Below are 15903 nucleotides of genomic sequence, written 5' to 3' on the forward strand. Positions count from 1 at the left end.
CATGGAAACTCGTTAGATACACATATTTTCAGATCTTACCTAAGTCATATTGCATCAGAAACTTTGGGAATGGAATCCAGGAATTTGCTTTTTAATAATGCATTGGGGTGATCTATAGCAAGTTGAAGATTGAAAATAGTAAATTTTATGTAAAGAGGTACTTAAACAAGTGTACCATAGTTTTCTTTTAGTTTTTAGTATATTTTCTCATGTTTTTCTCTTTATCCTAATGTCTTTCCTATTTTTCTTAGGGTATTTCCCTATAGAAGTTAGTAACCATTAAAAATATTAAGATTACTGATGCGTATTGCCAAACAGAAAGCTGTATATAACTTATAGTAACATTAGGGCAAGCAAGTGGTTGGGACTATTGAGACTTTCAGTTTTAAAACTGAGCCTAGAGGGGTTTCTAGGCCTGGGGCTTTCAGTGCTAAAACTGGAAAAGTTCTGAGTGAACCAGGTTGTGTTGGTCGGTCAATTTAACATATTCTAGCTGTGTGTTAGTAACCCACATAAACAGTTTCACATGGAAATTTACAAAACATCTATTTTTGTTTTGAGTTTTTCACACTTAACTCTTAAGCCAATTGAGAATTTATTTTGACACAAGGTGTGAAGTGAGGCTCTAAGCTAATTTTATTCCACCAAGTAACTAGCTAGTTTGCCCAACATTTATTTTTTAAAAAATTCATTCCTTACCACTAATATGAACAATACTGTAAGTCATTTTTAAAATTTGAATTACAGTATAACTTACAAGCAATAAAATGTACAAATTTAAACAGTTCAGCTGGAAGGACTTCTGACAACTGTACACGCCCATGAAATTACAACCCCAGACATATCTTTTCCACCTACCAACCCAGAAATCTCCATTATGCCTCTTTATTGTATTCAATACAATTACCAGCAACCACGTTCTGGCTTATCAGTATAAATTATGTTGCCTGCTCATGGTTATCTTATAATCTTAAAAAATTATCTTATAATAATTATATTACTTATAATACAGTATGTATTTTTGTGGTGCATTCTATTTTTACTCAACACAATTTTTTTAGTGTCATCTGTGCTGCTTGAGTGTCATTATAAATAAGCTGTTATGAACATTCCTATTACAATGCTTCTGTAAACATAAGATGTCTAAGGTAAAATATGGGTGGTAAGGTTCAGTTCAGTTCAGTTCAGTTCAGTCACTCAGTCGTGTCTGACTCTTTGCGACCCCATGAATCACAGCATGCCAGGCCTCCGTGTCCATCACCAACTCCCGGAGTTCACTCAAACTCATGTCCATCGAGTCGGTGATGCCATCCAGCCATCTCATTCTCTGTCGTCCCCTTTTCCCCCCACCCCCAATCTTTCCCAGCATCAGAGTCTTTTCCAGTGAGTCAACTCGTCGCATGAGGTGGCCAAAGTATTGGAGTTTCAGCTTTAGCATCATGTTTAATTTCTTTAAAACTTCGTTAGAAGTTCTTGCAGCAGTTGTATAGTTTTATATATCCACCAGTAATGAATAATAACTGCCCCACATTCTTGCCAGTGCTTGCTGCCATCATTTTTTCCCTTCCACTCATTCAACTGGATAGGATATGGTACTTCATTATGGCTTTAAAAACATTTTTATTTAGGTACAATTTACATTCAATAATCTTTTTTAGTATATATAATCTATACTGTATAGCCACTGCCACAATCAAGATATAGAAAAGTGACATTGTTCCCAAATTCCTCTAAACCTGCTTATTCACTGTATTTTTACATTGTCCTGATGCCTAATGTTAAGTACTGTTCCATGTGTTTATAGGCTATTCATATGCCTTGTTTTGTAAAATATCTGTTTATGTCTTTTGCTCGTTTTACTCATCTTTCCTTGCTTCTTTGTGGGAGATGTTTATATATTCTGGATATGAGTTTTTTGTGTGATATATGTACTGAGCATATTTTTTCCCTACTGTATGGTTTGCCTACTTGGTTTCTTAAAGACACCTTTTTTTTTTTAAACGGTTAGTGTTTAATACATCTTGTCCAAGAAACTGCTGTCTGCCTTAGGGTTGCAAAGATATCCTCCTACTCTTGGTCCTGAGCAGCTCAAAGTACAGAATTGCTGAGGTTGGTTTTCACAGATCTTCATCTCAAGGTCCCCTATTTATTGGCAGGTGCCTTGTATTTTGGGATGCTCTGTGTGACTTAGTAATAATTTTCTCTTAATTCTCTGTTGGTTCCAAACCTTTGGTTTACAAGCTCCAAGTTCTTGCTGAAGACCCATGGAAAAGAGAAGAGAGGTAGATACAGACTTGCTGTGTGACTTCCCAGAATTTTTATCAGTTTCACCAGTCCACTGAGGCCATTACATGTTGGGTAAAGTTTTGGCTGATTTCTTCCGGTATCTGTCTAATCCTTCTCTCTCCCCTACCACTCTCTAAGGAGGAGCTGCCACTGTGTTGTCCATGAAGGGTTACTTACTGTCTGGAAGTCAATTTACCTAGGTCACTTTGAATCATCAGTTCTCTGATGAGTTTACAGTTTCTGTAAACTTATCCAGATTGTTTTGGTTGTTATGATAAGAGTGATGGTCTCAAGATGCTCAATATTATAACCATGTAACTAAGGTGTGTTTCTGTTTTAAAATCTATTCCAATAATCATTATTTCGGGTTAGTATGCTATTTTATTTGCTGTAGCCTGAAACATTTGAGAGCAATTTCCATTTACTTGCATTGCATACTAATATATTTTCTACAATTGCAGTACAATTGCCAATTTGAAGACTCAAATTTCCAAGAGTTTCACTCAAGTATCAACTAGTTATACCAAGATCTGAGAACAACTAAAACAAAAAAGAGCTGTACTTCTTTTGTAAATGATCAGTCATCACCTCTCTGTCTTGGATTCAGTCTGTCTTTAATTATAAAGGATCCTCAGAAGGATCTAAGTATGTGCAAGGAAGGATCAGTTGGCAAGAGGAACTGATTTGAAAATGGCAATAAAAGATCCAAATTTTGGAATGCTTTTCCTATCATGTTCTAGCCACATACATTTTTGGCTTGAAGAGTATTTTCTGATGTTTACTTTAAATTGAAGAAATGATTAAAAATAGTTATCAATATTGAATAGCACTGCTGATCTAGGATATAGGTTTTTTTCCTATATCTCAGATCCTGAATTTTGGAAGTGTTACCTAAATATTTAATTAAAACAAAATGGCACAGCATAATATAGTGGTTAAAGGGAGGTATTATTAGCTACTGTGAGCAAACTAAACTCCGTTCTTAAGTTTTCTCATTGGAAAAATGGTTATAAGGATGATGCTCCCGAGTCTACTACAAGCAATGTAAGACATTTTTCAAAGAATACCACTCCCCAATTCAGGCAGCACTGAATACCAACCTATAAAGTATTACTGACATTAAGCTCACAATGCAAAATTTAGAACATAAGGAAACAACATATGTCATTATAAAGTAACATGTATTAGATACCTAAACTTCAGAAAACAGAACTATTATATTATTTACAGAATACAGACATATCCCATTTTATTGCGCTTTATGTTACTGTATTCACAGGTACTGCATTTATTTTTAAACAGATTGGAAGTGTGTGGCAACCTTGCTTTCACCAAGTCTGATGGTGCTATTTTTCCAATAGCATTTGCTCACTTTGTGTCACTGTCACATTTTAGGAATCCTTGAAATACTTCAAACCCTCCACCAGCAAAAAGATTATGACTTTCTGCAGATCCAGATGATGGTTAGCATCTTTTAGCAATAAAATAAAATTAAGGTATGGACATTGTTTTTTAGACATAATGCTAATCTAACAGACCTAACAGAAGCAGAAGATATTAAGAAGAGGTGGCAAGAATACACAGAACTATAGAAAAAAGATCTTCACGACTCAGATAATCATGATGGTATGATCACTCACCTAGAGCTAGACATCCTGGAATGCAAAAGTCAAGTGGGCCTTAGGAAGCATAACTACGAGCAAAGCTAGTGGAGGTGATGGAATTCCAGTTGAGCTCTTTCAAATCCTAAAAGATGATGCTGTGAAAGTGCTGCACTCAATATGTCAGCAAATTTGGAAAACTCAGCAGTGGCCACAGGACTGGAAAGGTCAGTTTTCATTCCAATCCCAAAGAAAGGCAATGCCAAAGAATGCTCAAACTATTGCACAACTGCACTCATCTCACATGCTAACAAAGTAATGCTCAAACTTCTCAAAGCCAGGCTTCAACAGTACATGAACCGTGAATTTCCAGATGTTTATGCCGGATTTAGAAAAGGCAGAGGAACCAGAGATCAAATTGCCAACATCCGTTCAATCATCAAAATGAGAAACAGAGTACAGAAAAACATCTGCTTCTGTTTATTGACTATGCCAAAGATTTTGACTGTGTGGATCACAACAAACTGTGGAAAATTATTCAAGAGATGGGAATACCAGACCACCTCATCTGCCTCTTGAGAAATCTGTATGCAGGTCAAGAATCAACAATTAGAACTGGACATGGAACAACAGACTGGTTCCAAATAGGAAAAGGAGTATGTTGAGGCTGTATATTGTCACCCTGCTTATTTAACTTATATGCAGGGTACATCATGAGAAAACCTGGACTGGAGGAAGCACAAGGTGGAATCAAGATTGCAGGGAAAAATATCAATAACCTCAGATATGCAGATGACACCCTTATGGCAGAACGCAAAGAAGAACTAAAGAGCCTCTTGATGAAAGTGGAAGAGGAGAGTGAAAAAGTTGGTTTAAAGCTCAACATTCAGAAAACTAAGATCATGACATTTGGGTCCCATCACTTCATGGCAAATAGATGGGGAAACAGTGGGAACAGTGGCAGACTTTACTTTTTTGGGCTCCAAAATCACTGCAGATGGTGACTGCAGCCATGAAACTAAAAGACACTTGCTCCTTGGAAGAAAAGTTAGACCAACCCAGATGGCATATTAAAAAGCAGAGACATTACTCTGCCAGCAAAGGTTTGTCTAATCAAAGCTACGGTTTTTCCAGTAGTCATGTATGGATATGAGAGTTGGACTATAAAGAAAGCTGAGCGTGGAAGAATTGATGCTTTTGAACTGTGGTGTTGGCAGACTCTTGAGAGTCCCTTGCACTGCAAGGAGATCCAACCAGTCTATTCTAAGGGAAATCAGTCTTAAATATTCATTGGAAGGACTGATGCTGAAGCTGAAACTCCAGTACTTTGGCCTCCTGATGTGAAGCACCAACTCACTGGAAGAGACCCTGATGCTGGAAAAGATAGAAGGTGGGAGGAGAAGGGGATGACAGAGGATGAGATGGCTGGATGACATCACTGACTCAATGGACATGAGTTTGAGTAAACTCTGGGATTTGGTGAGGGACAAGGAGGCCTGGCGTGCTGCAGTCCATGGGGTTGCAAAGAGTCGGACATGACTGAGCCACTGGCCTGAACAGACTACAATATAACATAATCATAAGTTTTATATGTATTGGGAAACCAAATATTTGTTTGACTTTCTTTACTGCAATATGCTTTATGGTGGTGGCCTGGAACTGAACCCGAAGTATCTTTGAGGTATGTCAGTATAAAATAAATTGGTTTAAAAGAAAAACCTAAAAGAACATAACATAACAAACTTTAAATAGTCGAGATTCTCCCAAAACCACCAAGGAAGATTTGCAAAAGAATTAGAACTTCTCGAAAGAAAGTGATACTTTGAAATGAAAAAGTTAGTTTTAGCCTAAAGAGCTTATTAGACACAGATGAAGAAAATTTATGAAGCAGAAAGCAGATTTGACTGATAATTACCTAATGATAAAAAATTTCGACCTACCAGGAAGGAAAGAGGATTCTAAAGTTAGACGCATCTAATAGCATAGCTTCGAAATACAAGGAAAAGACTGCTGCCAGGACAAACTGTTAGACCTACCTTTCATTCACATAAACTTTAAAAGCCTTTTTTAATCATAAAGCAACAACAGATTGAAGCATAAAGAAGATATGAACTATGCAAGCAACAAAGATGAGTTAACAGACATATAGAAAACCCTGCAGCCAACAAATAGAGAATGCATACTTTCTTCAAGTATATTCATAAAGACTGACATATTTTAAGTCAAATACCAAAAGAAAATCTATCATACAGAACATGTTCCCTGTCAACAATGTAACTCTACAATTAAGCTGTAAAATGTTAGAAGATAGCCAAAATACCTCCGGTATCTTCAGAATATAAAAATTTTAATAATTAACAGGTCATAGTTAAAATAGTGAAAACATTATTTTGATTAAGATATCCTACCGATATAATACGATCTCCTTTTCTGAGCTCTCCACTAAGATCGGCAGGTCCTCCAGCCAAAATAAAGGAGATAAATATTCCTTCTCCATCTTCACCTCCTACAATGTTGAAACCAAGGCCTGTTGAACCACGATGAAGAACAACTTTTCTAGGTTCCCTGAAAATGAAAAAAATATTGAATACCTTAAAATATATAAAGAATGTAACATTCTATCAATGAGAATTCCCCACTGATACATCATATTACCATACTATTAAGAAAACTAGATGAAATTTAAACAAGTTTTCTAAACTTTGGGGAAAAGAAATTCTTTCTAAGCCTAGAAATTAAAAGCAAAAATCCTAGTTTTATATAAAAGCTAAAAATCCTTTTAGCAAAATATAAAATTAAAATAAAAATGTGAAAGCAATGTGAATATTTGAAAAAATGATATAAAAGAGCCCACTCAAAAAATAACACTCATGAAAAATTGATTGTCTAAGAAGCAGTCCACTCCATTTCTCACATGCTGAAATAAGTGGATATCCCTTTGTTTAGAGAAAGTAGGTCCCCTTTCCAGTCTCAAAGGGATAAACCATGAATGACCTATGCCAGTCACTGTATTTCCACTCTTCTTTGCTAACGTGAGGCTATGACCCTATTTTGGCCTCTGAGAAATAAAGGGAAATTTTATTGTCATTTCCTAAGAGAGACAGACCCTAACAAGGACAAAGCTCATTCTGTCGCCACACAAATCACATTTGTTCCCCTCCTTATCCCAAATTACTCCCACACAAAAGAATGAACTATAAAATCCCATTACTGGTTTGGACATATTACAATCATGAAGATAAAACAAACAGAATCCCAGAGACACCATGGACCTAGGGTTGCTACACAAATGTTAGAAATGCCCATCTCTAGATTTTTTATATAAAATAATTATCTTTATTTAAGTCACATCCCTCCAATTCACCTACCTATCTCTGCTTTTCATCTATTTTTCTACATGCCTCTCTTCTGCTCCCTCCAACTCGCAATTTAAAATCTCTGAAATCGGGATACATTTTACAGCTAATAATGCTGCACATTTGTTGCCAGTTGTGCATAACTGTGTGAGAACCACTTACATTTTCCAATAAGACCATGAAAATCCCAACAGCAGGCTATTTCAGATATGATGAATCACAGAATATCATTTGAGATTAGAATGTCTCATACATGGTAAATACTTTAAAAATTTAATCTGCTTTTAAAAAAAAATACTGGAGAAAACTGTTGGTAACAAATGACTTAAAAGAATATTTCTAAAAATTGAATTTTAGGGATTCTTTCATTTAATGTAGGACTAATCTTAAATATCTGTCTGCTCAAAATTTAAAGTGGTGTTTTCCAGTCATACACAGGTATTCATCAATCACTTTTGTCAGTTCACTTACAGGATTAACAAAATTATATTTTCTTGTCAAAATCAGCAAAATCAAACAATATGCTGTTTAGGAAATATACACATACACACATATATGAAAGAAAAAGGGGAATAATAAAATCAAAATATAGATAAGAAGTTAACTTGGTGGGGCAGAGTAGGAGAAGCAGGGTAGGATCAGGGGCACAAGATAGGTTTCACTATATTGGTGCTGTCTTATTTATTTCCTTGTTATATTGTGGACTCATGGTGAGGATTCCTACAGTACATTAAAACATATGTAGGAATTATAATGCTACATTAGCAAATAATAATTTTAAAATATCCTGCTGAAATTTACCAGTATTTCCAGAGGAAAATAAATTCTAATTTTTCAAATGCATATGAAGAGATGATCAACATCACTAATCATTAGGGAAATGCAACAAATCACAATGAGATACATCCCACCTACTACAAAGGCTATAAGACAAAACGAAATAGAAAAAACAAGCGCTAATGAAAATATGGAGAAACTGGAACCCTCATATACTGATGGTGAGAATGTAAAATGGTGGGACTGCCATAGAAAACAATTAGGTGGTTCCTCATATACCTAAATATAGTATATTTATATACTATATATATATATACCATGTGTTCCAGTAATTCCACATCTATGTATATATCTAAAGGAATTAAAAGTAAGTTAGCAAGCAGATATGTGCATGACAATGTTTATCATGTCATTACTCATAATACCCAAAAGGTGGAGACAAACCAAGTGTCCATCAACAGATGAGTGGTAAACAAAATGTGGTATATACATACAATGAAATATTATACAGCCATACACAAGAATTTGAATGCATGACACAACATGTATGAATTTTGTAAACATTATGCTAAGTGAAAGAAACCAGATACAAAATGTTAAGTATTGTAAGACTCCACTAAGTGAACAGTTTAGAATATGCAAATTTACAGAGATGAAATATGATTAGAGGTTATCAGTAGCTAAGAGAACAGGAAACGTGAGTTAATGCTTAATGATTACAGAGTCTGAGGTGATGAAAAGGGTTCTGAAAAAGATAGTAGTGTTGGTCATTAATGCCACTGAACCACAATTTGAAATGGTTACAATAGCACATTTTATGTTATACATCTGTTCAGTTCAGTCACTCAGTAGTGTCCAACTCTTTGCAACCCCAGGGACTGCAGCATGCCAGGCTCTCCTGTTCATCACCAACTCCCAGAGCTTTCTCAGGCTCATGTCCATTGAGTCGGTGATGCCATCCAACCATCTCGTCCTCTGACATCCTCTTCATCTCCTGCCTTCAATCTTTCCCAGCATCAAGGTCTTTTCTAATGAGTCAGATCTTCACATCAGGTGGCCAAAGTATTGGAATTTCAGCATCAGTCCTTCCAATGAATATTCAGGACTGATTTCCTTTAGGATGGACTGGTTGGATCAAGAGTCTTCTCCAACACCACAGTTCAAAAGCATCAGTTCTTCAGTTCTCAGGTCTCTTTATGGTCCAACTCTTACATCCACACATGACTACTGGAAAAACCATAGCTTTGACTAGATGGACCTTTGTTGGCAAAGTAATGTCTCTGGTTTTTAATATGCTGTCTAGGTTTATTGTAGCTTTTTTCCAAGGAGAAAGTGTCTTTTAATTTCATGACTGCAGTCACAATCTGCAATGATTCTGGAGCCCAAGAAAATAAAGTCTGTCACTGTTTCCATTGTTTTCCCATCTATTTGCCATGAAGTGATGGGAGCAGATGCCATGATATTCGTTTTTTGAATGTTGAGTGTTAAGCCAACTTTTTTACCTTCCACTTTCATTTTCAATAGGCTCTTCAGTTCCTCTTTGCTTTTGGCCATAAGGGTGGTGTTATCTTCATATCTTGAGGTTATTGATATTTCTCCTGGCAATCTTGATTCTAGCTGGTGCTTCATCCGCTCAGATTTCACATGATGTACCTTACATATAAAGTTATTAAGCAGGGTGACAATATACAGCCTTGACATACTCCTTTCCCAGTTTGGAACCAGTCTGTTGTTTCATGTCCGGTTCTAACTGTTACTTCTTGACCTGCATACAGATTTCTCAAAAGGCAGGTAAGGTGTTATATATATTTTACCATAATTAAAAAAATTTATAATGTAATACTTGAAAAATCACAAAGTCGTACATTTTAAATAGGTAAACTGTATGGTATGGAAATCACACTTAATAAAGGTGTTAAAAAATTAACTTTAGAATCATTAACGGTATGCTGGGAATTCTTTTATCTTCCCTTTATATTGGTAATGTTATATAATCTCTAGAAAGTGTTTAGGGTCGAATTGTGCAAAGCTTCTAATATGAAGTAAAGATTTCTGTACTTCATTATCTGGGCAAAGTAGTAGAATTATCAAAAGAGGGTGATAAAACACAGCATTTTAGGAAGACATATTTAATAATCAACCACCTGATTTTAAAAAATATAGAAAACAGCAGGCTGAAACAAGATGGCGGAGAAATAGGACGTTGAGACCACTTTCTCCCCCACAAATTCATCAAAAGAACATTTGAACACTGAGTAAAGTCCATAAAACAACTTCTGAATGCTGGCAGAGGACATCAGGCACCTAGAAAAGCAGCCCATTGTCTTCAAAAGAAGGCAGGAAAAAACATAAACGATAAAAAGAAAGACAAAAGAAGTAGGGATGGAGCTCCGTCCCGGGAAGGGAGGCATAAAAAAAGAGAGAAGTTTCTGAAACCAGGAAACACTCTCACAGGTGAGTCTGTGGCGAGCCTTGGAACCTCAGAGGACAACACAACCGGGAGAAAAAGAAATAAAATAATTAAACCTCACAGCTTACGAGTCCAATGGTAACTCCCAGCGGAGAAGCAGAGCAGACGCCCGCATCGGCCATTAACAAGCGGGGCCTGGGCAGGGAGGAGCCAACTGAACTCTTAGAGAGAGGACCTGGCCTGAATGCCGTGAGGGCAGTCTGGGGGAGCTGACTGGAGATAGCAGAGCAGACTGTGGGGTAGCTACCCCGCGAAAAGCCCTAACTTAAGACTCTGCCAGCCCCACTCACAGAACAAAAGACTGAGCAGAGCTAGCTGGCTACGGATGGCCCATCCCCCACCGAGACAGGCAGGGGAGGGCAGTCAGAGCCAGAAGCAGGCAATCGCAGTCCCAGAGAGGCATCCGATACCAATCTACAGGCAGGCTTCAGTGTTAACCAAGACTTTTTGGGTTTCTGACTGGTTAACATCTGCCTGAGAAGGTGCGCTGGCTGTACACAGAAAACTGAGCAGGAGGGACCGGGGAGGTGATAAGCCGCAGCGACTGCGCTCGCTAAACACCTGGTCACTTGAGCTGCTCGGTCCGGGGAAGGCACAAAACGCAGGCCCAACCAAGTCTGCGCCTTTGTGGAGTACCCAAGTACCTGAACCTGAGTGGCTTAGACCTGGGACGTGCATGCAACCCAGCGCCGGCCTCAGACAGTTATCGGCAGAGCAACTTAGAGCCTGTGCAGTGTAGACTGGGACAGAAAACACGCTGTGAGCGGGGGCAAACCCAGTGTGGCGGGCACACTGCCAACACTCCCCACAGACGCCAGAGATATTTCTCTGCAGTGTTCCTCCCTTCCCAGAACAGGACTGAACAAGTGAGCTTTAAAAAGTGTCCACAACCGCCCCCTAGTGTCAGGGTGGAAATTAGACATTGAAGAGACCAGCAAACAGAAGCTAAAACAGAGGGAACCACCTTGGAAGTGACTATACAGGCTGTCCAAAGTCACTCCAAACCTACTGACATCTCATAACTCATTACTAGTCACTTCATTGCACTCCAGAGAGAAGAAATCCAGCTCCACCCATCAGAATACTGACACAAGCTTCCCTAACCAGGGAACCTTGACAAGCCACCATTCAACCTCACCCATGGCAAGGAAACTCCACAATAAAGGGAACACCACAAACTGCCAGAAGACAGAAAGGCCACCCAAACACAGCAATATAAGCAAGATTAAGAGGCAGAGAAATACCTAGCAAATAAAGGAACAGTATAAATGCCTACCAACCCAAACAAAAGAGGAAGAGACAGGGAATCTACCTGATAAAGAATTCCAAATAATGATAGTGAAATTGATCCAAAATCTTGAAAGCAAATTGGAGTTACAGATAAATAATCTGGAGACGAGGATTGAGAAGATGCAAGAAAGGTTTAATAAGGATCTAGAAGAAATAAAAAAGAGTCAATATACAATGAATAATGCAATAGATGAGATCAAAAACACTCTGGAGGGAACCAATAGTAGAATAACGGAGGCAGAAGATAGAATAAGTGAGTTAGAAGACAGAATGGTAGTAATAAATGAAGCAAAGAGGAAAACAGAAAAACGAATTAAAAGAAATGAGGACAATCTCAGAGACCTCTGGGACAATTTTAAACGCCCCAATATCCGAATCATAGGAGTTCCAGAAGAAGACAAGAAGAAAGACCATACTTGACGAGATAATAGTTGAAAACTGCCCTAAAATGGGGAAGGAAATAATCACCCAAGTCCAAGAATCCCAGAGAGTCCCAAACAGGATAAACCCAAGGCGAAATACCCCAAGACACATATTAATCAAATTAACAAAGATCAAACACAAAGAACAAATATTAAAAACAGCAAGGGAAAAGCAACAAATAACACACAAGGGGATCCCCATAAGGATTACAGCTGACCTTTCAACAGAAACTCTTCAGGCCAGGAGGGAATGGCAGGGCACACTTAAAGTGATGAAAGAAAATAACCTACAGCCCAGATTACTGTACCCAGCAAGGATCTCATTCAAGTATGAAGGTGAAATCAAAAGCTTTACAGACAGGCAAAAGCTGAGAGAATTCAGCATCACCAAACCAGCTCTCCAACAAATGCTAAAGGACCTTCTCTAGACAGGAAACACAGAATGAGTGTATAAACTCGAACCCAAAACAATAAAGAAAATGGCAACAGGACCACACTTATCAATAATTACCTTAAACGTAAATGGGTTGAATGCCCCAACCAAAAGACAAAGACTGGCTGAATGGATACAAAAGCAAGACCCCCATATATGTTGTCTACAAGAGACCCACGTCAAAATGAGGGACACATACAGAATGAAAGTGAAGGGCTGGAAAAAGATATTCCATGCAAATAGAGACCAAAAGAAAGCAGGAGTAGCAATACTCATATCAGATAAAATAGACTTTAAGACAAAGGCTGTGAAAGGAGACAATGAAGGACACTACATAATGATCAAAGGCTCAATCCAAGAAGATATAACAATTATAAATATATATGCACCCAACATAGGAGTACCACAATATGTGAGACTAATACTAACAAGTATGAAAGGGGAAATTAACAATAACACAATAATAGTGGGAGACTTTAATACCCCACTCACACCTATGGATAGATCAACTAAACAGAAAATCAACAAGGAAACACAAAAGTTAAATGATACAATAGACCAGTTAGACCTAATAGATATCTATAGGACATTTCACCCCAAAATAATGAATTTCACCTTCTTCTCAAGTGCACACGGAACGATAGATCACATCCTGCGCCATAAATCTAGCATTGGTAAATTCAAAAAAACTGAAATCATTTCAAGCGTCTTTTCTGACCACAACGCAGTAAGACTGGATCTCAATTACAGGAGAAAAATTATTAAAAATTCCAACATATGGAGGCTGAACAACACGCTGCTGAATAACGAACAAATCATTGAAGAAATCAAAAGAGAAATCAAAATATGCATATAAATGAATGAAAATGAAAACACAACAATCCAAAACCTGTGGGAAACTGTAAAAGCAGTGCTAAGGGGGAAGGTTCATAGCAATACAGACATACCTCAAGAAACAAGAAAAAAGCCAACTGAATAACCTAACTCTACACCTAAAGCAACTAGAAAAGGAAGAAATGAAGAATCCTAGGGTCAGTAGAAGGAAAGAGATTTTAAAAATTAGGGCAGATATAAATACAAAAGAAACAAAAGAGACCATAGCAAAATTCAAAAGCTGGTTCTTTGAGAGGGTAAATAAAATTGACAAACCACTAGCCAGACTCATCAAGAAACAAAGGGAGAAAAACTAAATCAATAAAATTAGAAATGAAAAGGGAGAGATCACAACAGACAATACAGAAATACAAAGGATCATAAGAGACTATTATCAGCAATTATATGCCAATAAAATGGACAACTTGCAAGAAATGGACAAATTCTTAGATAAGTATAACTTTCCAAAACTGAACCAGGAAGATATAGAAAATCTTAACAGACCCATCATAAGCACGGAAATTGAAACTGTAATCAGAAATCTTCCAGCAAACAAAAGCCCAGGTCCAGATGGCTTCACAGCTGAATTCTACCAAAAATTTAGAGAAGAGCTAACACCTATCCTGCACAAACTCTTCCAGAAAATTGCAGAGGAAGGTGAACTTCCTAACTCATTTTATGAGGCCAATATCACCCTAATACCAAAACCTGACAAAGATGCCACAAAAAAAGAGAACTACAGGCCAATATCACTGATGAACATAGATGCAAAAATCCTTAACAAAATTCTAGCAATCAGAATTCAACAACACATTAAAAAGATCACACATCATGACCAAGTGGACTTTATCCCAGGGATGCAAGGATTCTTCAATATCCACAAATCAATCAATGTAATACACCACATTAACAAATTGAAAAATAAAAACCATATGATTATTTCAATAGATGCAGAGAAAGCCTTTGACAAAATTCAACATCCATTTATGACCAAAACCCTCCAGAAGGCGGGAATAGAAGGAACATTCCTCAACGTAATAAAAGCTATATATGACAAACCCACAGCAAACATTATCCTCAATGGTGAAAATTGAAAGCGTTTCCCCTAAAGTCAGGAACAAGACAAGGGTGCCCACTCTCACCACTACTATTCAACATAGTTCTGGAAGTTTTGGCCACAGCAATCAGAGCAGAAAAAGACATAAAAGGAATTCAAATAGGAAAAGAAGAAGTAAAACTCTCACTGTTTGCAGATGACATGATCCTCTACACAGAAAACCCTAAAGACTCTACCAGAAAATTACTAGAGCTTATCAATGAATAGAGTAAAGTTGCATGATATAAAATCAACACACAGAAATCCCTTGCATTCCTATACACTAATAATGAGAAAATAGAAAGAGAAATTAAGGAAACTATTCCATTCACCGTTGCAACGAAAAGAATAAAATACTTAGGAATATACCTACCTAAAGAAACAAAAGACCTATACATAGAAAACTATAAAACATTGGTGAAAGAAATCAGAGAGGACACTAACAGATGTAGAAACATACCATGTTCATGGATTGGAAGAATAAATATTGTGAAAATGAATATATTACCTAAAGTAATTTATAAGTTCAATGCAATCCCTATCAAGCTACCAATGGTGTTTTTCACAGAGCTAGAACAAATAATTTCACAATTTGTATGGAAATACAAAAAGCCTCGCATAGCCAAAGCAATCTTGAGAAAGAAGAATGGAACTGGGGGAATCAACCTGCCGGACTTCAGGCTCTACTTCAAAGCCACAGTCACCAAGACAGTATGGTACTGGCATAAAGACAGAAATATAGATCAATGGAACAAAATAGAAAGCCCAGAGATAAATCCATGCACCTATGGACACCTTATCTTTGACAAGGGAGGTAAGAATATTCAATGGAGAAAAGACAGTCTCTTTAACAAGCGGTGCTGGGAAAACTTGTCAACCACTTGTAAAAGAATGAAACTAGAACACTCCCTAACACCACACACAAAAATAAACTCAAAATGGATTAAAGATCTAAATGTAAGACCAGAAACTATAAAACTCCTAGAGGAGAACATAGGCAAAACACTCTCCGACATAAATCACAGCAGGATCCTCCATGGCCCACCTCCCAGAATATTGGAAATAAAAGCAAAAATAAACAAATGGGACCTAATTAAAATTAAAAGTTTCTGCACAGCAAAGGAAACTATAAGCAAGGTGAAAAGACAGCCTTCAGAATGGGAGAAAATAATAGCAAATGAAGCAACTGATAAAGGATTAATCTCAAAAATATACAAGCAACTCCTGCAGCTCAATTCCAGAAAAATAAACGACCCAATCAAAAAATGGGCCAAAGAACTAAACAGACATTTCTCCAAA

At 37.2% G+C, this 15903-nt stretch overlaps 1 protein-coding gene across 8 annotated transcripts in view; it reads right to left on the reverse strand.

Moving 5' to 3' along the window:
* DLG1 (discs large MAGUK scaffold protein 1) overlaps positions 1–15903 on the reverse strand; it is a 287420-nt gene that overhangs the window by 70488 nt on the left and 201029 nt on the right. For all 8 annotated transcript variants that reach the window (XM_055407214.2, XM_055407346.2, XM_055407336.2 and 5 more), the window contains one exon: positions 6296–6452. In XM_055407214.2, coding sequence (XP_055263189.1) covers positions 6296–6452 — 157 coding nt within the window. The remainder of the gene's footprint in view (positions 1–6295; positions 6453–15903) is intronic.

Source organism: Moschus berezovskii, chromosome 1, assembly GCF_049115385.1.
Source record: "Moschus berezovskii isolate FMDL1 chromosome 1, NW_MosBer_1.0, whole genome shotgun sequence".
Taxonomy (NCBI): domain Eukaryota; kingdom Metazoa; phylum Chordata; class Mammalia; order Artiodactyla; family Moschidae; genus Moschus; species Moschus berezovskii.